Consider the following 24,117-nt stretch of genomic DNA (forward strand, 5'->3'; position numbering starts at 1 on the left):
ATAAGGAATGACAGATATATAGGGATGAAAAAGAGGGATGGTGTCTGTTTGCAAAAAATATCAACCACCACATTTTCAATTCCATTTATAAATAATGTTTTGCAGTGCTTTTGGCCCCATATTCACACCATGAACTCGGTAATAACGCCGACAAATCCATTGCAGCTTTGAATTTTATTTAAGAATAACATCAGCTGGAAGCTGGCAGAGTTATCAACTCTTGTCTAGTATGTCCATAAAACCACAACCTGGATTTGATGGCTGGAGCTGCGAGTGCCGGCTAATGAACTCATGTGCTTTACAAGGGCCATATGGGCATCGTTAGAAAATGCAGTTCGGTGTTAAGGAGGCAGAGAGGTAAAATATTAATGCATTGTATTTTTTTTCAGCCTTTAAATCTGCTTTCTGCAAGTTACAGTTGAAACAAATTGCTATGAAAATTGGGCATTGTTTTCCCAAAGAAAGATGCTATAATCAAGTCCGAAGGATCCTTACCTGTGTTATGGTATCTTATCTATGAAGCCCATGCTTGATTTCACAGTAAATATGTGATGAATCTCAGAGATGTACCGCCTGGGGAGGCACCAATTAAAGAGCAGTTTGTCTGTCAATTAAGGACCAGCTCATACACCGCCATAGCTGTTTCTAGCAGCGATGCTCTGGCACTGGCCTGAGATGGACCATCGGTGCTCGGACCGCTGGGCACGTATTCGAGATGAGATTTTTGTGTACTCCTGCATCGGGGCCGCTTTGAGCATCCCGCTGATCTCCGCTTGGGGCACCTTCTTCCTCTCGCTTAGCGGGTCAAATGCTGCTCCTCGCCATCAAAAAGGACAAAGGACACTGAAGGATGAATCTCTAACTGAATTTACTGGGAGGCAAGCCAGCTCGGGCACTGGGGATTGCAGTGGAAGTGAATAGTTCTGGACCATTAATATTAATGGTTACGTCTTGATCTGCTCCCCTGATCGACTTTCCTGCTGTGTTTCAGCACTGGAAATGAGTCTGTATTAAACTTACTTTCAAGAATAATGGAAAAATGGAAGAGGCTAAAAGAAATCATAGCTTCCGTGTTTTTTATAATATTTTATAGTCTATTTATTACTCCCTATTTATAAACAAACCTCCTGTTTCTTCACAAACCAGTGAAGGTCGCCTTGCTTTTCTAAGTCCGACTTGATAGTTCAAGATGAAAGAAGGGAGGGCAAGAAAAGGGAAAGAAGGTGAGAGGAAGATGATGTATAGCAAAAGAAACTATCTGTTTATGAAAACAAAATATCAAAGTAATAATGCCATTGAAAAGAAACGTTTCAACTGGTAATGATGTACTGCAAGATCCCCGTCTTTGCGCAGGGAGGAAGATGCTCGTATGGGACCTTTAACCTCCAGCTCAACCTTTTCCTGCCCATTTTCCACCAAGCTTTTACTTCATAGAAAACTTTCTGAGCACGTAAACACCTTTTTTCTCCACCTAGATTCTCAGAAAAGAAGGTTGCTTAAATCCTTTTAAGATTTAGTTACGACACTCGGGCGCCTTCGAAAATCTTGGGTTTATTTAACAGTATGGTGAGTTTTCTAATTTTCTCACACATTGGAGAGGGGAGCTGTCGGTTTATTTACCAGTGGAAACCATCGGCCTGAAGACAAGATGTTTTACAGGGCTTATGAAACTATGTTTCATCACACTTGGATGTATGGAAAGTGATGAAAACAACCCCCCCTGCACCTCCATCCCCTCACGCACCTTCAGTCTCACTCCTTCAAAATGCATCGGGTTATAACATTGACGCCTAAGTCACCCATCAGTGCAATATCCAAAGTTAAACTACACGTATAAAATAACCCCTTAAAGCTGGGTGAAATCCTATCGAATCCTTTCTAGAATAAGGAAGGATTTTCTGGCTATTTTGCTTGAAATGGAGATGTCTTCAGAAAAGGTTCCCTAAGGTTAAGGAGCTAAAAAATAACTTAGTAAAGACAGAGAATCAAAGACCCAGCAGATAACACTGCAAAGGCTTGTTATCCATATGGCTCTGACTTGCAGTCAATTTTCTTCTTTAATAGGATTATTTCTTTGTCAGATATTTATATTCTCCTGCATGAAAAGTTGATAGAACGTGCAGCATTGATATATTAGTGCCAAGCAGATTTATTCCTTTAGCTGCTCCAATACTCACTGGAGCCCTGCTGGGAAAGGAAGATTTTGCTCAACTTAATAGTCTTTTTCCTTATCAGATATTCATTTAAATGGTTTGCCTATAAATACAGGCCATGTTGAGACATGTATGCTATAAATATTTCCGAAGATTTATGCTTGTATTAGGCTTTCTTTTAGTTGGACATTAATATATTGCAGCTACTACAGCCAATTTAAAACAAAACCAATAACCCTAGTGATTGTTTTTGTATCACAAGGTAGTTTTGTCCTCTCTCTTGGCTTCATTTTCGTGTTGGTTGATGTTCTCTGCAGAGCTGTCGTGCTTATGGCAGAAAGAACAACTTGAGGAGGCACCACTACCCTTGAAAATCAATCATAATACATGGGATTAAGTCCTCAGGCTGTGGGGTTGGAGGTCAACCTGCAAAACCATTGAATCACGGAAACATTTTGGTTGGAAGAGACCGTCAAGATCATCAAGTCCAACCATTGGAGATGCCTCCACCTTTCTGAAGGACTCAGGCCAAATATCAGTGTCAAATCAAGCTCAGGCTTCATTTTGAAGGAATCTCCAGGTACAACCTCATCTTTGGTTTTGCTGGAACGATTTGCAATGATAAAATATTAATAAATGTCCAAATGGTCATGTGTAAGTAACCACATCAAACCTTAGTACCACCCTACAAGACCAGCATGTGGGATTAGTGTCTGTGAAAGGAAGAGGTTAAAAAAAGGGGAGAAAATTAAGAAGTACGTGTATCTCAAGGCCGTGAGGATGAAGAAGGATGAAGAAGGTCTGAGAAGCCCCATTACAGGTACAACTCAACCCAAAACACAAACCGCAAACAGGTGGTCTGAAATGCAGCTTCAAAAAGATGAGCCAGGCCACTGAGTCAAAATTGAACCAGGTGTGGGGAATGGTTTTGATTGACTTAAAATCTTGGCACTTGGCGCCTCGCGTGTTGGATTTCCTACCAGTCAACTTCTCCCAGTAATGATTTAACCTTGAAATCCTTTCCTCTGCAGTATCTATTCCATTTTTGACACTAAGAAGCAGTCATACATCGCTAATTAATTATATATATATATATATATATATATATGTCTATAGATTGAAAATTGCTGAATAACGTGTGGGTTTTTTAAGGGCTCTTAAATACCGTGCAGATGACGAGATTATTTGAGGGTCTTTTCTATTATATCATTTTACGTTCCTACCCTAGCTATTCTATTCTTATTCTATTAGTTTGTCTTCTGGTATCTGAGAGTTAAGATTAAAAAACCACCAAACGTTGAAGTTTTAGTTTAATTAAACTGTTTTTAAATTAGAATGTTACCTAAACTATAATAATATTTGTTCTGATCACAAAGCAGTTTAGTACCTGAGGAAACAGGCACAGCAATAACAACCCCAGGAGTAGGTTCGAACCCTTGATTTTCCCATGTGCAAATGATTTGATTTTGGCTATGGACCCTTCTGTGGAATATTTTCCTTTGTAACTTCTGTTTCTGGATCACCAGGGCAGTCTCAGATTTCATTGCTGTCTGCTTTAGTAAGAAATACAGGTATAATATAATTCAATTTTCACAGAATCACACACACAGAATCCCAGAATGTCAGGGGTTGGAAGGGCCCTGGCAAGCTCATGCAGTGCAATCCCCCCATGGAGCAGGAACACCCAGATGAGGTTACACAGGAAGGTGTCCAGGCGGGTTGGAATGTCTGCACAGAAGGAGACTCCACAACACCCTGGGCAGCCTGGGCCAGGCTCTGCCACCCTCACCAGGAACAAGTTTCTTCTCAGATTTAAGTGGAACCTTTTGTGTTCCAGTTTGAACCCATTGCCCCTTGTACTGTCATTGGTTGTCACCAGAAGAGCCTGGCTCCATCCTCCTGACACTCACCCTTTCCATATTGATCCCCATGAATGAGTCCCCCCTCAGTGTCCTCTTGTCCGGCTCCAGAGCCCCAGCTCCCTCAGCCTTTCCTCACACGGGAGATGCTCCACTCCCTTCAGCATCTTGGTGGCTGCGCTGGACTCTCTCCAGCAGTTCCCTGTCCTGCTGGAACTGAGGGGCCACAACTGGACACAAGATTCCAGGTGTGGTCTCCCCAGGGCAGAGCAGAGGGGCAGGAGAACCTCTCGGACCTACTGACCACCCCCTTCTAACCCACCCCAGGTCCCATTGGCTTCCTGGCCACAAGGGCCCAGTGCTGGCTCATGGTCACCCTGCTGTCCCCAGCACCCCCAGGTCCCTTTCCCCTACGCTGCTCTCTAAAGTCCAAAGGAAAACAATTCTTACAATGTAAAAATCCCACTCTTCACGACCAACTTTCTTTTCAGCGCTCAAGTTGTGCCTCTTGCCCTTTTTTAATGAGCACGGCAAATATGCCGAGCTTTGAATACTGAAATTGTAAAACACAAATTGCAGATGAAATGTGTAATGACTCAGACAAGACCCTATTATCTTAATCCAATCTCATCGGCAGCAAAATACAATTGTTTCTACTTTCTCCAGCTTGCTTTTTCTAAATGAAACTTCATGAGCTGGAAAGTTAAGTTTCTATTTGCAAACGTTGATCAAAAGCAGCTCCTTTTGTAGATCAAACCAAACCAAGGTCCAAAATGGGAACATTCTTAAGTTTCTTCCAAGGAAAATATTGGGAAGGTGTTTGATTCCCTCGCTTGAGCTTTCAGCAAAATCAGGTTTCCTTCTGATTTTTACATCGCATTATAATATCAGCCAAAACATATGCAGCTTCTATATGTAGGTTCTACCTCCTCGTCTCAGGGAAATAATTGCTTTTAAAATAGAATTAAACCTTCGGGAGGTGTAGTTATGCATTGGAAAACCAAAGAGGTCTTTGCTAAGGCAGAGCGTGTTGGTGTAAAATGTCTTTAAGCTAATTTTTTGTCCTTTTTTGCAAGATGAAACCCTGTAGATCACAAAGTTCTGTGTACACAGACCTGCCCTCAACAGTGATCAGGCTGCAGGTTGCTTACATATCGTATGTTTTATGTATCGTCTGCTCCTGCAAACCTCTCAGCTCCCAGCGCTTCGTCCTGCTTGAAACCACCTGGAAATGCAAGAAGATGCAGAAGAAATTCTCCATTCCTTGATGGATCATCAGGGACGGCGCTGGGTTGGATCCCAGCGTTGGAAAACAACATCTTGGCCAATGAGACTCGTTCATTAATTGTGATAATTGAATATTTCCAGGCTGGGTGTAGCGTTTTCTTCCAGACATGGGAAAAGCAACAAGAGGGACATCCAAAAACCCACATTGTGACCATCAATACTGAAGCTAAAGGTCTTCAGACAAAACCACAGTGATCTTGCAGGCAGTTTGACTTAACTAAAACCGGTATTTTCTTCTAAACCATCTGCTGATTCATTTCCTACACTAGCATTATTTTTTTGACATTAAAAGCTTCAATAGATTTAATTTACTGGCCCCCAAAGAGGTCGATGTCTTTGGGTGCGTGAACACCGAATAATCCCACCTGACCCATAAAATCCTGAACCGTGATAGATTTATGGTAATGCTGCCTTTTAAAATTCAAACTAAAGCCTCGACGCACTCAAATCATTGGGTTGGTTTATAGGCCTATTTCTCTGGGTTTAAATGTGGTGGGTATTTGAGGGGAAAATTCCCCTTTTATAGAGAAAACCCAACATTTACAAAGTGCTGTGAAGGCAAAACCCCCAAAGTTTGCATTTGGGATCATTGGAATGGTTTTTTAATTTATATTTTACTTTTATTTCACATTATTTTTTAAAAACGCGGTAATTCTTGACGGAATAAAATGAAATTAGTGTCTCCTTTCCCCTGGAAATACCTGGAACTCCAGGGGTAGTTTCTTATTTCTTTTTACATCTCAATCTTCAAACACAAAAATCCTCCCACTCGCTCGACGTGATGATTCGGTACCTGCCAATAGAAATAAAAGGAGTTTCGATACTGAAAAAGGTCGTGTCGAGAACATTAAAAGGGCTTCAGTGTCCATAAATGGGTTATTAATTTTGAGAACTAAAGATGAAAGCTCTGGCTCCATAAACCACGGCGTTCGCTTTGGGCAAGACCTTGAAAAGCCAACGGGTTTGTCCTGGGACACAACGCGCCAGACCAAGAGAGAGAATTTGTATCAAAACTTTATTTATTAAACAAAAAAATGCACCATTGGAATAACCTTTCTATAAAAAAATGAATCTGGGACTGTTCTACAGTGCATTACAAAACCCCCTTTGTCTTCACGTAGTAGTATACAAGATTGTGTGTAGAAACAGTCGTCGGTTTGGAACCTGTAAGCAGGTTTCCTTTCATAGAACAAGATTTACACTTAAATATTGCAGTCACTATTCTAATTTGGTTAACAACGCTAGAGTCCGACAATTGAAAGAAACCGTTTAGAGGCTCAAAATGCCATTTTTAGGCCTTTTGTAACAAGCTTCTTTATTTTTCTTCCACACTAAGGCTAGTTAAAGCTGGAGTATAACCCATTTCTAGCAGAAAAAACGTATCACTAGTATGCTAAGAATTGTTGAATTACCTCGCAAAGCCCTTTTAATGGCATTTCCCAGTGCCAGGACGTTGGGATAACAGGCTGGAGTTGGTGCTTTGTGGCGGTGACCGGTGACACGGTGACTGGTGACACGGTGACCAGCGACAGGGTCCCGCTGCCCAAATCCTCCCCAGCACCCGCGGCCATGGGCACAACTGCAGCTTTAACAGCCTGCTCTAGTTTTTTCCAGCCAGGTATCCCTTGTATATCATAAATTATCCAAAAAGAAAAGACTCTAAAATAATAAATTAAATATTACTTATAAAAAGTCCACCCTCCCACCCCGCCCCGTCCCAAACGCGGCGGCGATTTGCCGACGGAGCAATCGCCGGGTCTATTTTACAAGGATAAAAACAGCATCGGTCCTTGTCCCGACGTGGAAATCCGTGTCCGTGGGGGCTGCCTTGTCTTCTCCGGCCAACCCCGACCAGAACGAAGACATGGTCAATGCCTTTTGCTGAGAATATTAACAAAAATAAAGGTGATGGAGCTTCTGAGAAGCCAGTTGGACAGGACAGGACGCTGAGCAGGTGATGGGGATGCAGGGAAATGAAGTTGACAGGAAAACCAATTATTTTTTAAATAAAAAGCCTTCTTCCATCCAGCTTTCAAGGATCCAGCTCAGACTTGAGGCCGAGGGGGCTGCAAATTGGCTGTTTTGCTGCAAAACTCTTGCCTCATCTCCATTGACTTTGGGATTGACCATGGTCATGGCTGAAGGTGGTTTATGTCCGATCAGGGCAGGACATACCAGCATCTACTCATGGATTTGAAGGATCCTTGATGAGCTACAGCAGGAATTGCCCCATCAGCTCCGAGGGGAGAAGAAAACACCCAACACTTCCCAAGGGATCATGATTAACTCATTCCCATCCTTCCACGCCATCGTTTTGCCTCTTATTATTCATATTTTGTGGGTTGCGCTATTTCTTTTTGGCAAAAGATGTCAAAGGGAGTGAGAAGGGGCTGTAAACATGTGCAGAAGCTTTGGAGAAGTGTTTTAAAAAGTAATATATTCTTTAAAAATGTCAAGGAGGGATCCAAGCCAGACGTGCAGCATCCTACCCACACCACATTGGAAAGAGAAGGGGTCATGAAAAGATGCTCCTGAAAATAAGCGAAAGGCAAAGCTCCTAAAATAAGAAGCTCAGGGATTGATGTTGCTCCAATTTTAGGTCTCGGAGTGAAAAAAAGAAGGGAAAAACGATTAAAAATCCCCTTTTTGTTTATGGCAGCGCCGTTGTATGGACTAATTAATGCCCTTCCATGTAACATCAAACCTCACAAGCTCATTATATTTGTCTGAGAGTGTCCATGGTTGAGATGGTCATGAGCTACAAATAGGGTGAATTGGCTAAAAATCCTAAGACATTCTCAGCTGAGCTCACCGCAAATAAACAGAGTGTCGGCAAAATATAACGAGCAAGTTCTGTGCTAAAAACTCGTTTAGAGTTTTGCAAGTTATGTGGTTCACACATACGGCAAATATATAAAATGCCCACTTACTAATTAGTTTGGAATTGCACTAAAATCATCCTCAAACTAAGGTTGGGAACGTCTCCAAGGACAACAGCCAAATGGAGAGAATTGTCCGTCCCCGTGGACATGGGGACTCAGTTCGGTGTCAACTTGGCCTTATTAATTTAAACGAGCTGAACCTGAAACTAGAAATACTTTGAAGGGCAGAAGAAAGGCTGGGCTTCTTACTCACTTAGTCCCGGATTAGTATTCTGACACTAAAAAGGTGCAGAGCTGCTCTTCGAAGTCCTGGGGGTGGTTTCTGTTCTCCTGCTGCAAATCCAGGGTGGGAGATACTTCATAAATGCTAAGCGAGAAGACACATTTGACCTTCTATTCCTATTTCAATCTCTGCAAATAAGGCCAGGGAGATGTTGAAAAGCTGCATTAAAACCTTCTTTCTTGGAGTTAAAATGGAGGTCGTGGTTCTACCAGGTCTACCAGCTGAGCTGGGTGTTCATCGGGAAAGATCAGTGTGTTTTATTTTAAGGAGAGGTTTTTGGTTACAAATCTTTAGAAATTGAAAGCTCAGCCTCCCACGCAAGCAAAATTTCCTTACTCTGGAGAAATATTCCATTAAAATCTTAGTAAATTGAATAACAAGGCATTTTTAAAGGAGCATTTTCACAAGCGCACTAGGGTTCCTAATGAAGCATTTGAATTCCTCCTTGACATCCGATTTCCTTTCCAGCACGGGGCCATAGAAAATAATCTGAATTATTACTTCTGTTGCAGCGCCATTTTACTCCAAATATTTTATTCAGAGATTCACATATAATTACCCACCTAATAAAAGGAGCTATTAGGTTGTAAAGATCCTATCCCTTCCATGCTCTTCTAAAATTATGACCCACTCAAGCTTGAAATCAAAGGCAGAGCTGAATGGAATAATTCATCTGCAACTCTCTTATTGGGTTTCGCAGCTTCCTAACTGATAAACATGCAAATCAGGTCCCCGGTGGTGATTCAGCTGCATAAACAGGGATTACCGCTGAATGCCACCGAAAATTTAGCAATAAAGCGTGTGCACACACAAAATTTAGGCAATTCAGCCAGTTATCGCTGTCAATAAACACCGCGCCGCGCCGCTAAAGCGCGAGGGGATCCCTCAAGATGGTCTGTGGCGTCCATCGCAACCAGGAAATATCAGCCTTGTAGAAAACCCTTTCTAATTAATTTATCGGCCACCATGGGCAGATGTGGTTTATTACGAGCTGAAGCTCGTCGTGTCACAGCAAACCACATATTACGTCCATCATCGTGCGAGATGAGCGACGGCTGACAAAAGGAATGGGGAATTTGCCTTTTCATTTTGTGCTGTTGGGAGAAGTTGCACATTTTTGGCGTGGCGATGTGATAATAACGAGTGTTTTTGTAGTCAGTAATTACGTATTTAAAAAAACCCAATCCTAAACGAGTGACCTACAACACTGTCTCATTAGCGGCACGGTCTGTGTTTAAACACAGACTTGTGTGAGGTAAGACTAGACCTAGACAAAGAGCTACAAACCTCTACGGAGCAAACCTTGAGTTAATCATGACAACTTGAGCTCTACGAAGACTAGGAGATCAAAACGAGCAACCCGGTGGCATCGCTACGACTCTGCGGTGATGAAGCCATTCGCCTCGACCCGTTTCCATCACTTGAGATGCCAGATCTACAGTTCCGTAACATTTCCATTATTATTCTTTCCTTTTTCTTCTTACTTTTGTTTTTTAAGCATTCCTTTAAGAATCTTCCTTGCACTGAAGGTGTTGTACCGGCAACAAGATGATTTTCTGGGGGTGGGATGTGTGAAATGCTGGTATGCTGCAATGTTCCGGGATAATTAGCGCTTCATCAAGAGCCGTTAGAAGGCTGAGCCTGTGATAGCGTTGAGTTGCTTCATTAGCCCCTCCAAACTGGCCATCTGTTCGCTTAGATCGTCCTGCTCGTAAACCTGCGAGTCAACAAACACACACGGATAAGCGGGATGGGAACAGAACCCCAACAGCACCTCCTGGCCTCCTCCCACCGGGATAAAGAATCATCGAATGGTTTGGGTTGGAAGGTCCAACCATCTAGTCCAACCTCCTTGTCACTAGCAGGGGCATCTTCCCCTAGATCAGGTTGCTCATAGCCCCAGGGCATTCAAGGATGGGTTGTTGCCTACAGGCTGGATTGCAAAACCTCAACACACGAGCTGAAAACCAGGGGTGACCACACTAGAGCAATTTAAATGTTAACGACCCTTCCCCAAGTCATTTCCCAGCTCTATCCCTTATGTTGCATGTGTCCACTATGACAACATTTTTAGCACCCAAGGGAGACATTCAAAGCTCATCTTAAACACATCAGGCCCTGAGTCAAGCTCAAAAAATAAACTAAATCCCCCAATTTTACCCTTTCTCCCCAAATTCTGACCAAACAACGAGTTTGTTGCCTGTAATTGTCCTCACAGTTGTGGAGCTTGAGCAACATCACTCCTGGGAGCAAAATGCTGTGCTGGGATAAAATAAGGCACTTTGCATTGCCAAATAGCCCAGTAAAACCTGAGAATCCTTCTGCAACTATATGCAGAAGTGTATATATATATATTTTCTATATGACAAAGCAGGAATCAAACCTTGCTGTCCTGTGTTCACCAGGCAGCAAACCAAACCCTCCATACCCGCATCAAATCCTTCTTCTTTCCCTTTAGGTTGAAAATGTAAAAGGATTCCCTAACAAGGTGTTGGACAAATCACTGCAAAGAATTCTCCTGTGTGAGTAGATGAAAAGAGGTGATATACAAGGTGATATACAACATGTATTTAATATATTGCTTTTTTTTCCCCTCATTCCTTTTCTTTCGCACTCTTTCATCTTCTGAACCACGTGAGACCTTTCTCTCACACAGTCTTAATGGAAGCAAAGAGATTATTCTAATTTCACCATCTTTTCAGTTTCACTTATCTCCTCCCTCAATGTTCTTTTTCTCACCATTATCTGGTATTACTATACACTCATTTTCCCTGCTAAAGTTATTTTTCTTCCCTTATCGCACTTCTCACCCCTTCTTTCTCTCCTCCAAATACCTCAGGAGAAGTTGTGCGAGTTGTCCCGTGGAGGATATTACCAGAATTTAAGTGCTTTTCCCCCTATATCACACACCCCAAAGTCCATTAAAGTCAACGGAAAAGTTTCCACTGGCTCTCAGAACTTTGGATGAGCTTTCTAACAGCAGCTCAGTGATACCTTAGCGAAAAGATTAACGTGTAAATTGGACTAGAGAATAGAACTTGATGGTGATGAGGTGATGAGGTCCTTACGTTGGTGGAATCCTCCGGTTGTTTGTGACCTTCTTCTGTCACCTCCGGGGCCGTGGGGACCGAGACGGGCAGCAAAGGCGACCTGGCTTTCCCGGCCAAGCCGAGGGATGCTGTTTTAACCTGAGCCTTGGGGAGGTTAGGCCCTGGAAGAAAGAAAACGCCATTAAGAAGCTGCAGGTAGGAAAAGGGGGATTGCGATGACATGATTTCTTCCTGGAGGAGCATCAGAGACAATACAAACACGTTCTGAATGCTCTTCAATTCTACTTCATGAGCTCTGCTCTCTTTGTTGACGTGACTTTTTCGCTCTTTTGCAAAAACCTAATGTTTTCACACAGAAAATTAAGTTTTCCTGGGAAAATTACCTCTGAACAAGACACTCCAAGGAAGATATGAAGGCTCCTGCCTGGCCAGTTTGATGTTGAGTTTGATGTTGAGTTTAATGTTGAGTTTGATGTTGAGTTTAAAGGACAAAATGAGACCAAAGAGCAGTGTCCAGGCTGGGGGAATGGCCCTTCATTTCCACGGTTCTCCTCTATTTTTGTTCTCTTCTAATGATTTAAACCATCAAATAATAACACTTTCATTTTGGGAGATCTGCCTCCACTCAGCACAAGGTGCTGGAGATGCAGCTGGAATAGAGGTGCACAAAATGTTGATTTTTAACATCACCAGGATAGGCTTAACATTAAAATTGCCCTACAGAGCCAAACTGAGATCACGTCACTTGGGACCTGGGCACAATTTTTGTTCTGCTTCCACTACAACCTGCAGCAAGTTCCCTGCCTTTTTTCTGTTAGGAAAATGTGTATCATAATAGAGGTTGTGTTGTGGAGTTACCAGGAGCATGGGAAATGTCTCCATCCACATGGGAGAAGTCTCCATCCACATGGAAGATGTCTCCATCCATATGGGATATGACTCCATCCATGTGGGAGAAGTCTCCATCCATGTGAGAGATGTCTCCATCGGCATGGGAGAAGTCTCCATCCATGTGAGAGATGTCTCCATCTGCATGGGAGATGTCTTCATCCACACAGGAGATGTCTCCATCCATGTGGAGCTGTCTCCATCCACATGGGAGATGTCGCCATCCACGTGGGAGAAGTCTCCATCCATGTGGGAGATGTCTCCATCCACATGGGAGATGTCTCCATCCACGTCGGATATGTCTCAATCCACATGGGAGATGTCTCCATCCATGTGAGGCACACATGGGCTCCAATATCCACGTCTCGGACCACAAACCCACCCAGTTTCCACTCAGAACTGAACCACCTCTTTATGAACCTCAAGCTTAAACACCTATTTGTTTTCTTCAGCACCAGACTCCCACCCGATTACCTCTCGTTTCTTACAGATCATTAACAGCTCATGAAAGCAAAGCTCCTGAGCCTGGAAAACAACTCCAGCGTAGTTGGCAGCTGGAGCAGCCCCAGCTCTTGCTCCCCAAATCCCACCAAATCACCGTGGTCATGACAGCTCTCCGTATCCCTCCAGCTCCGGGAGACGAGAGTTGCAGATTAATTTCCTGGTATTTCAAAGAATCGCGTTTCTATTTTTAATTAAAGTAGTGAAAACACAACGGAGCAGACGAGCGAACAAAATCCCTCCCGAAATCCCGCTGCCAACAGCCTGTTCATCAAAAGCAAAGAGCTGCAAGACGGGGGCACAGAGGGAGACTCACAAACGCCGTTCCTGTCGGGCTGAGAATCGCAGATAACTCCGCTTTAGCCGGAGCTATGAAGGTCTGAAAGCTCCATACAAACTAAAAGAGATCACTGCAGAGATACGCTCACTCTTCCAGCCCCGCTTTAATCGCTTAAAGCCTTATTTAATAACTGGGCTGCCAGACTTGCCGGTATCTCAGAGTAAGGGGAGAAGATAGAGCTATTCCCAAAGATTCCATCTCCTAAGCGCTGCACATTCAAATAATTCATTTTATTTTAAAAAGGAAGCATTTCCAACTTCTATTTCTTCATAAAACTGCTTATTTCCACACAAGTGTGTGTGGCGGATGCACGGATTGATGCTTGAAACGTGCACCCAGCAGTTACGCGCTGAGAAACACAAGAGACGATTCTCAAATATAAAGCGATGAAGGAACAAATTAACCCTCAGGTGGCTGGTGCGCGGCCTGGAGCTTCTCAACATGCTTTTATTTTGACCTCAATGCTTTCAAAACACCTGCAGCAAAGAAATAACCTGTAGCTGTGGCATCGTTCAGTTCCAGGAGCCCTGTAAAAAGAGATTTATCCCATTCCTGGCCCAGGGAATTTGTCCTGGGACATCATTGTGACAAGAAGAATAAATAATAAGATACAACTGCCACAGAAAATTGCATCTGTGATGATTATTTGTTATCTAATGGACCCATTTATTCTCTGTTTTACAAGTGCGACTTTCATAGGCTTATGGAGAAGTCAATATTTGAGATGGTGGGGAGGAGCTCATGGGAAATGCAGAGTAAGTCGCTATTGTAATCCCTTAAATCCCGTGGTAAAAATCTCATTTCTCATGTGTAACTCATTAATTGTAGTAATCGGGACTTAAAGATCCACTTCTCAGCACAAAGAGAGATGTTCCCTCCTGGATATTGCTAATGAGAAGCCATCATGATGATTAGCAAGATCAGCTTGTGCATCTTTTTGCCCTTTAGCTCCCAAAAGCAACAGGCAAATCGTGATGCTCGTCACTAAAATGAACCTGGGTAAATTCTCCTTGCACATCGCTGCGTATTTCGAGTTCTTTGCTATGTCTTACAGCAGTGACCTTTTCCAAGGGAATGCCCGTTAATGCATAATTAGCACAAGACTCGAGCCCTCTTCCCACAAAGGACAACGTTAAAAAGCGCGAGCAGGCCTCTCCAAGAGAACTCTGGACGCAGAAGGTCGACATGCTAAGTAAACTGATTCATGCAAACGAGTAGCTAATTGAATGAAAAGCACTTTGGTTTCTAACGTTCTCCAGCTCAACGGGAGCATCGCAAGGAGAAAACAGAGGAAACCTTGGAAGTGGGGCCGCGAGAGGCCGGAGGTGACAACCCCGATCCGTTGCAACTCGAGGCGGCCAAAGCATGGATTTACCATTGAAAAGTTTCATTTTCTCAAGAGGGTTATTAAATACTTCATTAGTGAGATAATAAATGGCTACCAGGCGCAAATCCCAGCGACCGCCACTTCTCCGAGGCCTATACCGAACCATCCTTGGGACGTCAGGAGATGCACACATCAGCGCGACCCCATGTGAAGCCCTAAAAAAGCAATTTTCTAAATCTAAGCTGTACGTTATGATGATGGACACCAAGTAAAACCAACAGAGCATCCATCTTCTCGATATATAGATATAGATAAAATATTAGAGGAGATACCTACTTTTAGCATCAGTTCAATCAAAGCCATGACAAACTCACTGGGCACGATCCAAACATTAATTTTGCTACTAATATGGCATGAGGACCAGCGTTGGCCATCCACTCCAGGGTTATAATCTCTATATCATTCAGATATTGAAAGTCTTTGCTGTAAACCTTTGGATCAATCTCTGCAGTTCTCAGTCGCTTTCGCCCCTTCTGAATTCTGCAGGGTTGGTCCATCGGCGATTGAACAAACGGGGCAGCAAAGCAAAGACTACTTGAAGTGGTTTAAGTGATGGCGAGTCTATTGCTTATTGTCTTGTTGCTTTATCACAAAGGGCAGCTAAAAATGCCAGAAGAAAAATGGGAGATAGTATTAACATTTCCAAAGACGTTGGTAAATGCAACATCAGTCTGGGTGGTGACTCGGAGGGCAAGTACATTGAGAAAAATAAGAAAATACATGTATAGAGAGAAATAAATAACCCCCAACAGCGCAAAATAGCAGAAAATTCAGAAATGAAGCGATGCACGCTACTAAAATGTTAAAATGGGGGTTTTAGAATAGCAGTGCATACAGTAAGATGCCATATAGAACCCAGCAACCTGTTTCCACCTGTGTGACAGGGTCCAGCACAACAGATTCTTTCATTGCTTTAGCATTTATTTATTTCCATTGCTTTATGGCAGATTATTGCCATCAACTTTTGCCAAATAACACAGTCCTACACATTGTTCAAGAAGATTACTTACCCCCCAAAAAGCCTATTTTCTGTCTCAGGATGATGGGATTCTTTAGGAGGATGAGTAACGTGCCCTGATGCCCTCACTCTTTACCTCATCTCCTAATTATGATGGTTAAAAAGCAAACTCTGATTGACTTTCAGAACAAAGAGCCCTTTCGAGGTAATTAGGTTTACTCAGGAGAGCAAGACAAGGGGAGCTGGATCCTCATAAAGTAAAATGCAGCACTACATCAAGATGAATGGGCTCGACTATATATCAAAAATAATTCAGCAGCGCTATTTGGCAAAAGCGGTTCTCCAATAAATAAGGATTTATCTACTTCTGGCTGCTGTCAGCAAGCGGATTACTTGCTGATGGATGGCAGGTGCTTCCAGGAAAAACGCAGCGATGTTGTGGTTGCAAACATCGACCCAACTTGCTGTATGGCAAGAAAACGATGCTCGGAAAGCAGGAAAAAGCTGAGTTCTCAAAGGTTTTCCAAGCCAAACTGGAGATTACTCAAACTAAAGGAGCAGGGCGAATGGTTAAAATGAGATACCTGGAACCAAAGCAGATCCCAGCTATGGAAATGTTCTCATTTCGTCCAAGGGTGATGTTTGAAACCAGCTTTTTAGAAATGACGCCGCTTGGGAAACAACCCCAGCAATGAGCTGGAGAGGCCCCGACCCCTCTTGCTCTGCCATAAGCCATTTAATCTAAGCCAGAAACCAGCCCGCCGCTTCATTCAACAGCGCTTATATTCTATATAATAACTATCTTCCTGCTCCTCGCACGCTTGCTATTTAATCCTTAAGCAGTTTGCACATTGGAGTGGATCGCAGTCAGTTCTTTTTCAGCATCCACAAATAGTCCTTTCATTACCAAGCCTTGAAATGAGACTCAAGCACTTGGCATCGGCTCAAGTTGCCGTAGCATAACCGGAGAATGGAAACGAGACCAAGCGATTAATTCGCCTTCTCATTTAATACATTTTTATCACTTGTTTTAAGCTACTGAATTTTTATTCCGGACTACCAGAATGAAATATCGGATTATTAATATAAAATTGTATACATCCGCTTCGCACTCGCAGACGTTTCTTCAAGGTTTGGGCCCAATTTGCTACCAACAAATTGAAGTTGCCAAAGAGCCAACTATTGTTTGTGCCAATCATTGCTTCCCGCATCGTTTTGCTGTGTTACGGCTTTAAACAGCATTGAAAAGGTGGTTGTTTCCACCATGGAGAGGACCTTGGAGCATCTTGCTTGGTTAAAGTTTGTCTTGTGCGCTACCTGAAATACAACAGCTAAAAGTTACAAACTAAAAGAAGTTTATACGTAGAAATGGGAAAATATGTGCATTAGGCAGAAGGTTTCTTTACAAATGTGTGGATTGCTCCTTTCAACAGTCCATCTGAAACAAAGACCCTTCAGTTGGCTTTGTAGGGATGGGGAACAAGCCTGCGTTAGTTACTCCCAACAGGCTTTTCCAGTCTGGTAAATGATATATTTTTCCCCGAATCGAAGGCTTTGAGAGTTTTCCCCCCGGCGTCGCTCTTACCTGTTTGAGACAGAAGCGGCGTGTAAGGGACTTTGGGTTCTATTGCACTCATGGGCGGAGGTAGCAAGGGGTTGGCGAAGCTGCGCAGGGGGTGCGTGGGCCGCACGCAGGCGGTGGGGATGGTTCTGCTCGGGGCGTCCTCGCCGCTCGGGTGCTCGGGTTGCGTCTGCGGGAGCAGGGACGGCTGCTGCGGTGCCGGGCCTTCCGTGACGGCTGCAAGGAATGATCCCCATTCAAAACACCATCAAAATACTATGTATTTTTACACCCCGTTTCCTGCTTTGATGGTCATTTTCAACAGGAGGGGCAGCGTGAGCATCCACGCTCCGAAAACATGTGAACAGTTCCATCAAGTTATCGGCAGGCAAATAAAGCCCAGATGTGGCCGTATGCCATTTGAATCTCAAGATATATTCCTTAAAAATACATTTAAAAGAAAAAAGAATGATATCTTTACCTCCTTCTCTCTTCTCTATGTGCTTTTAAATATTAAAAATCAATAAACACCTAAATACATCACGCGGAGACTGGAACAAGCTACAACTCCATGGTGACAGAGCTGTTCTAGTCACAGTGGAGAAAAGCTCGCAACATTAAAAAGGACTTAATTAATTTCCACATAACCAATCACCAAGATTGTTTTCCCTTGAGACAGAGGTAACATTGAGTGTGCCGGTGTGGGTTGTTTTATTAGCCTATATTCCAAGTTGGTTCTTCAGAGACTTCAATGTTCCATGTCAACCACTATATATATAGGTGATGGTTTCCCTGTGTTCTGCAGTGTTTCTTAAAAATGCTTCAGGGATCAACCCCAGACATGGACTTTCCACATCAGAAACCAGAAGAAAATGTAGTATTAAGGAAAACAAAGGTTGAGACAAAGAGAAAAGCTCTTGATTTCTACAGCCCCCTAGAAACCCATAAACTATACATTTTAACGTGATGATGACTGTACAGGAGCTTTCAGGACGGGTTGGTCCACAGCGTTGTCTTTAATAAAGACAGAAAGGAGAATTCCAGAGAAAACAGATGATTTTCTTCTTGTAAGGGAACTGTACTTGGAATAAACAACAAGCTTTAAAGCGTTCGAAAGTTTAAAATCTTTCCTGACCATTACGCCTATTCATGACAAGCCAAACTAGTTAAGAATTAATTACAGGGACTAATAAGTCTGCAGTGGTGCTTTCCAGAGAGCAGCAAGAAGGTTCTTAGGGATGTAGTTAAGTGTAGATGCGGCTCTTAGGGATGACGTTTAGTGCCGGGGTTGGCTTAACAGTTGGACTCGATGATTTCGAGCGTCTCTTCCAACCTCAATGATTCTATGAGTCTACGACAATTGGATTGGAAACACCAGCTCATATGTTCCAAGCCCTGAATCCCAAGTGCTTGGGACTGTGGCATCTCCCGGCCCTTGTCCCACCTCTCGCCAAAAATTCTCCTCTTGATGACAGCACCCGCAAGGTCTGACGTTAAATAAGGAAGGAGAAGAGTGGAAGGAAGCAAAGCGGTTAATAAAGAGCCCGATCACAACAAGCACTTATTTAATCTGAGCGTGTTGGCGTTGGCTGGTGTCTCCACAGTATCCAGGCGGGATGACTCACAGCACAACAGTTAATCATGCGGGAACCTGAAATCGAGGAAAACTCAACCTTTTACTGAAGAAAACAACCTTCCTGACACACAGCGATCAGGATTAGTTATTACACTGGGACCCCAAATGTTCCAGAGATCCGGTTTTCCTTCAAAGCCTCCTGCAACAACCACAACTCGCCGTGCACATAACATGCAATTACGCCGCCAAGTCAACTCTCAAGGCATTTTGTAATAATTAATGTCAAAGTATATAAGTAATTGCAACCTACTAAGTGGCAAAGCAGTTTTGAAAAATGGAAATGAGGGTTTCTCCTCATTTCCACAGCCCCATTGCTTGTTCCTATGGCAGTATGGCAGACAGCCAGGGCAATAGTGAACACCACGGACAGGAACCCAACGACAGGAGCAGTCCAAGGTCAAAATCATCTACATTTTGTAGAAGTTTGCTTGACCGGGGCTCATTTTGTTGTATTCCCCTTCAAGGCTCTTTGCATTATCACGCCATTACCCTCGCTCTGCTCTTTTGTTTCCCTCTTTGCTCAGCAGATGCCTTTTTTCTCCTCTGAGGCCTAATGTTCACCTTAGAGAAGTCAGAGATATTGAGGTTATTTGTAACAGGGTAGAGCATGAATGATAGAATCATAGAATAGTTTGGGTAGGAAGGGACCTTCAAAGGTCACTTAATCCATAGCTTATAGCTCTTTTCATTGCCCACACGTTCAAGGTGTCGCAGCACATTGTTGCTCTGGGCTGCCATGGGTGTTGGGTTCTTCTCTCCCTTCACCTTGTCCTGCTCAAGGAAGATGCAAAACAGTACGTTAGTCTCTGAGGTGACAACGCTTCCTGCGGCAAATCCTTGGTGATAAAGGATTTGTGATAAAATCTTTATGCTCTTCACCTCAAAATGTTCATCAAGGTCTGAACTTCCTATGGAGGCCAAGGACAGTTCTTTTGGGAGGCTCTTAGAGAAACAAATAAACCAGACGCTGCTCTTCGCCATCAAATACCTTCTTGGTATTTTCCGCAGCGGTACTCCCAGATAACAAAGCTTTATGAGCGTAATAGTCTCCGCATTAAAAGGCTTTATCTTAAATTACTGCTTTACCATATGGGTACATTTTATCTTATAGATTTAGTTGTAAAATTTGGAGACCCACATAACCATGATTACATAAAAGATACCAGGTTATCCTCCAACTATTACTGAAGAGAAAGCTGCGATGGCTCTATTAAAATCAGAAGCTAGAGTTGGGTTTAAATATCGAAAGTAAGTGGTCTAATGAAGGTGCTTCACGCGGAGAAGACTTTATTTTCTAAAATAAGAAGCATGCGCTTGCAAACGTAACGAGAACCATCAATCTGTAATTCACACAAGTGCCTGCAGGAAGAGAGATGGATAGTTTATTGAAGGATGGATGAAGATGAGCACATCACTACTGCTTCACCTACATCAATCCCCTGCCTCGCTGCCAGATACTTGCCTTTATACACCTTTATACGCCCGAGAATTCTGCCTATTTCTACTGATACAATCCAAATATTACCTTTTTATTTCAGAATTGACCTTGAAGACGAAGTGGATAATACCATGCTGTGTTCTAGTTGTGATCTTGCGTTTAGTAAAACATTCTGCCAAAGAAAATACTATGCTACACATGAAGATCTATACTACAGCCCAGTAAAACCAATTAGGGGCTGATTGCTTTGGAGAAGCCTTGGATAAAGCAATACTTGGACTCATTCTACATGCAAGGAACGTTGAGAATAAGGTTGCTTTGAACTTCAACAGCCATGGACGCTGCTCACCAAGCAGAAGAATAAATATTTGATATAAAGTCTTTTGATCTGCCCTTTGCTTTGGCAGAATCGTTGGTTGGTACAATGCTGTTAAGCAGATGAACGAATTGAGGTCTCTGAATGTATTTTTACGTTGTGTATCTTCTGTTGAGAAGGGAAAATATTCCCACTTGGATTCCTTGCTATTGGCTCTGCCACAGCCTGAGGTGATGAAAAATCAACATGGATTGAAACCAAGAGTTAATAACATTTCCGAGTATGTGATGGTAGGTGGAGACTTCAAATTTTACTCCATGTCTGCTAATGACTTTCTACGTATTTTTAAACCTATACAGGATGTAAATATAATGTGATCAAGACTATAAACATGTACAACGCTGCCAAACCAGGGCCTCATCCCTGTTGGGATCTCTGGATATTATTATAGCAGAAGAAGTGATTTTTTTAGCATATTTATTGTAAGTTTACTGTGACCCGACTCTCCATGTCCTTCAGTTTCCTCTTGAGCACAAAGTTGCTCCTAAAGACAAGTCGCAACACTCCAAATCTTCAAGTCCATGAGAAAAGGGCCTTGGGAACCAGAAGAAGGTGTTGGAGCATCGTCGCTACAGCAGCAACACCTTTGCTAATGGCCTGGTCTATGATTTATTCAGGGATTTCTACATGGCGATCAATAGGATGCTCGGTGAGGCAGTACCGTGGGTAGAAAAGAGAAGAAGAGAAGAAAAAGAAAAGAGAATATAACATTTGGAGGTATTTTCTATCATCTGGGAGCCTTGGGAGTCAATCTGCCACAGAGTACTGTTGCAATTGTCATTGCACATTGTAACGGGTTTAGATAATCTTGGAAATAACACACAAGTCTCAGTGAGCCAGACCTCAATAATCCTCAATAGCCGTTATCCAAACAAAGCTATGTCCACCGCTTCTGAATTATTTAATGGGAAATTGCCCAAATTATCGGAAATCTTCACAGCTTGAGCTTTTTCAAGGCCCATCAGGTCTTGTGAATAATTAAAGCTGGTTTGTATTCAGGCTTCTCGAAGAAACTTTTGTGTATTATTTGCAATCTTCTGTTCAACTCTCAAGGTTACTGCGCTTGAAAGACTTGAGAAAACCCATAGATTTGGAACCAACAGGATTTCCAAAATCTCACCTCCTGATTCTTGTAGATCTGATGCACCAGGGATGTGTGATTTGGGGTTTGGAACACATAGTTACATGAAATATTCCATATGGTGTTTCCCAGCCTGTCTGTATCTCTGAAGCATCAGCAGAACTGGGGAAACATTCATTTTCACGGCCACATTTTAGATGTGAGGACCAAAGATGCTCATGTCCTTGATGAGCAAGTCGAGCAAATATTCAGGCTTCAATTTCATTTCTTCCTTCCACCTCCATGATCAGGCACGGGGTGGTTAATTAGACTTTTATTTCCCCAATGTCTAAGTAAGAAACTGAATCTATTTTCTTTCTGTGTGCAGCATTTGTGGTGCATTTGGTATTAATTTAAGCAGCAGATGAAAACCTGATGATGCTGGCGAGGGTCTCCAGAGGAAACTGCCATCTCGCTTTGAAAAGACCTCAGCAACCACACTGAAAAGAAGCATTGGGGTGATGATGAGGACACCCGAACCCACTTTTTACCTACAATCGCACCTCTAGATTTCAATCATCAGTCCCCAAGGACCTGTCTGAAAGCAACAAGCAAACAGGAGGAAGAATCAGGCGTTTCAAGATGGAAACAGCAGCAGAGACGGTGACGCGCAAAAAATCCGCGTAGCAGATTGACATTAATCTGTCAATAACTCAGGCTCGATATGCAGTAGAGTGAAGGGAGAATGAGAAGAAAATATGAGCACTCCAACTATAATTAATGTGCCAGAGCACGCTCGTTAGGCTTGAACAAAGAACAGATGGTGCGGCAGAGGCTCATGAGTTGTGAAGGTGAAGCTGGAGGCTCCTGCACTTTCCCCAGATCACGATAAGGTGAAGAATAGTTCTGGGAACACACAAACCACAAATCTATTACTGCAGAGGAGCAAATATGAATATAGAGCTCGTTCCAGAGAAGAGACGAGCGATGTGAGGCGGGATAACAGTATTCAAAGGATAAAAGGGTCTGCAGAAGGAAGAAAATAATAAACTGCTCTCTGTGCGTGCTGTAATCGAATCAAGAAACAATTGGCTTAAATTTCAGCAAGTTAGATACTAAAGAAAATGTTTCTAGCAGCTGAACTTGGGAAGACACTGAGTGGAGAGGTTATATAAGTGCTATCGGGGATGATTTTAATGAGCGATGATACTACATTCTGCCTTGGGATGAACAAGAGCTCTTGGAGCTGCTTTTTTTTGGAATATCCTTATGAGTAAAGCAAAAGAAATTAAAACGCAGTGAAATGACTGATACTTGAATAGCGAAAAGGAGAAGAAAACGGCTGGACTGACTTCTGGCGGCTCCAAAGGTCCTGTCCACGGAGAGGGTCGGGAACGGCACCGGCCGGAGGGTGAACTGGGGGTGCGGGTACCCGCAGGTTGGGGACGGCAGGATCCCGGGGTACTGGGCACTTTCCAGCGTTGGCACCGGAATGGCGCTGACCACAGCTACAAGGAAAGAAGGAGAAAGAGGTTAAATAAGCATATTTTAGAAGAAAAAGCCCTTAGAGCTTCAGTAGGGAACCTGAAACACCACCATTTCCACAGCAAAGTACTGAATACTCGGTATAACGATGCCCACAGAATCCACCTCTTTGGTACAGACTGGACAAATGCGAGCACAGTCTGCGATGAATCTAAAATTAAATAGCTTTTTGTCTCTGGTCCAGCTATTTTATGGGGTAGTTGGGCCAGCAAAGCGGTAGCTAAAAGTGTAGAGTTGACGTTGAGTTCTTGAGTTGGACTTAAGTGAAGCGCTTTGATTTGCAAACCAGGATCATCGCATGATGACTTCAGGCTTTCCTGGGAGTTCTCTCCTTTATTTTCAACCCAATCATCAATTCGGAAACTCTCCTTAAAGTTTTGCTCAACAATTTTTGGCTCATTGATGATAAGGGTTGGCTTATCTAGCGCCTTTCACACACGAATTCTAAACAGCGCTGTGAGATTTCAGATAGTAATTACAATTACTTGTAGCTCCTACTACAGCCCTTGTACAGAGTGGCAATTGGGCTACGTGCCCACGGCCGTGACGGTGCAAGGACCATTTATTTGGAGATAAAAGAACCCTCATGATGAAATGTAACCCGGGGTGATTTGAGCTTCAGATTTGTCTGGGTTCAATGCATCTATTTCTACTACTCAGCCACCTCGTTTTGTCTGTATAAGACATTTCTATTGACAATATTTATAACATTGCTGCTCCAGTGAAAAATAGCGCTCTTTATTGAATCCTATTAAGCAACAACTTCTTTTTCAAAGTCCATTCCTCCATTTCTTTTGAGGGTGTAGGCGCCTTAAAATAAGACAGGATTACTACTCATTGCAATATTCTATTGTCGAGAAGCCGGAGAAAAGGCGACGTCAAACATTTTCAATAAATCTTTGCAATTTCGAGC

The 24,117-nt window shown here is 42.9% G+C and overlaps 1 protein-coding gene across 4 annotated transcripts in view; it reads right to left on the minus strand.

The window, feature by feature from the left end:
• Positions 1–6,297: 6,297 nt before the first annotated feature.
• LOC135577386 (netrin receptor DCC-like) overlaps positions 6,298–24,117 on the minus strand; it is a 284,177-nt gene continuing 266,357 nt past the window's right edge. For all 4 annotated transcript variants that reach the window (XM_065046801.1, XM_065046800.1, XM_065046799.1 and 1 more), the window contains exons 26-29: positions 23,012–23,167; positions 17,174–17,386; positions 11,533–11,675; positions 6,298–10,181 (exon numbers count right to left, since the gene is read on the minus strand). In XM_065046801.1, the coding sequence (XP_064902873.1) occupies positions 10,092–10,181; positions 11,533–11,675; positions 17,174–17,386; positions 23,012–23,167 (602 nt within the window). In that variant the 3' untranslated portion in view covers positions 6,298–10,091. The remainder of the gene's footprint in view (positions 10,182–11,532; positions 11,676–17,173; positions 17,387–23,011; positions 23,168–24,117) is intronic.

This window comes from Columba livia, chromosome Z (assembly GCF_036013475.1).
Source record: "Columba livia isolate bColLiv1 breed racing homer chromosome Z, bColLiv1.pat.W.v2, whole genome shotgun sequence".
NCBI classification, from domain to species: Eukaryota; Metazoa; Chordata; class Aves; order Columbiformes; family Columbidae; genus Columba; species Columba livia.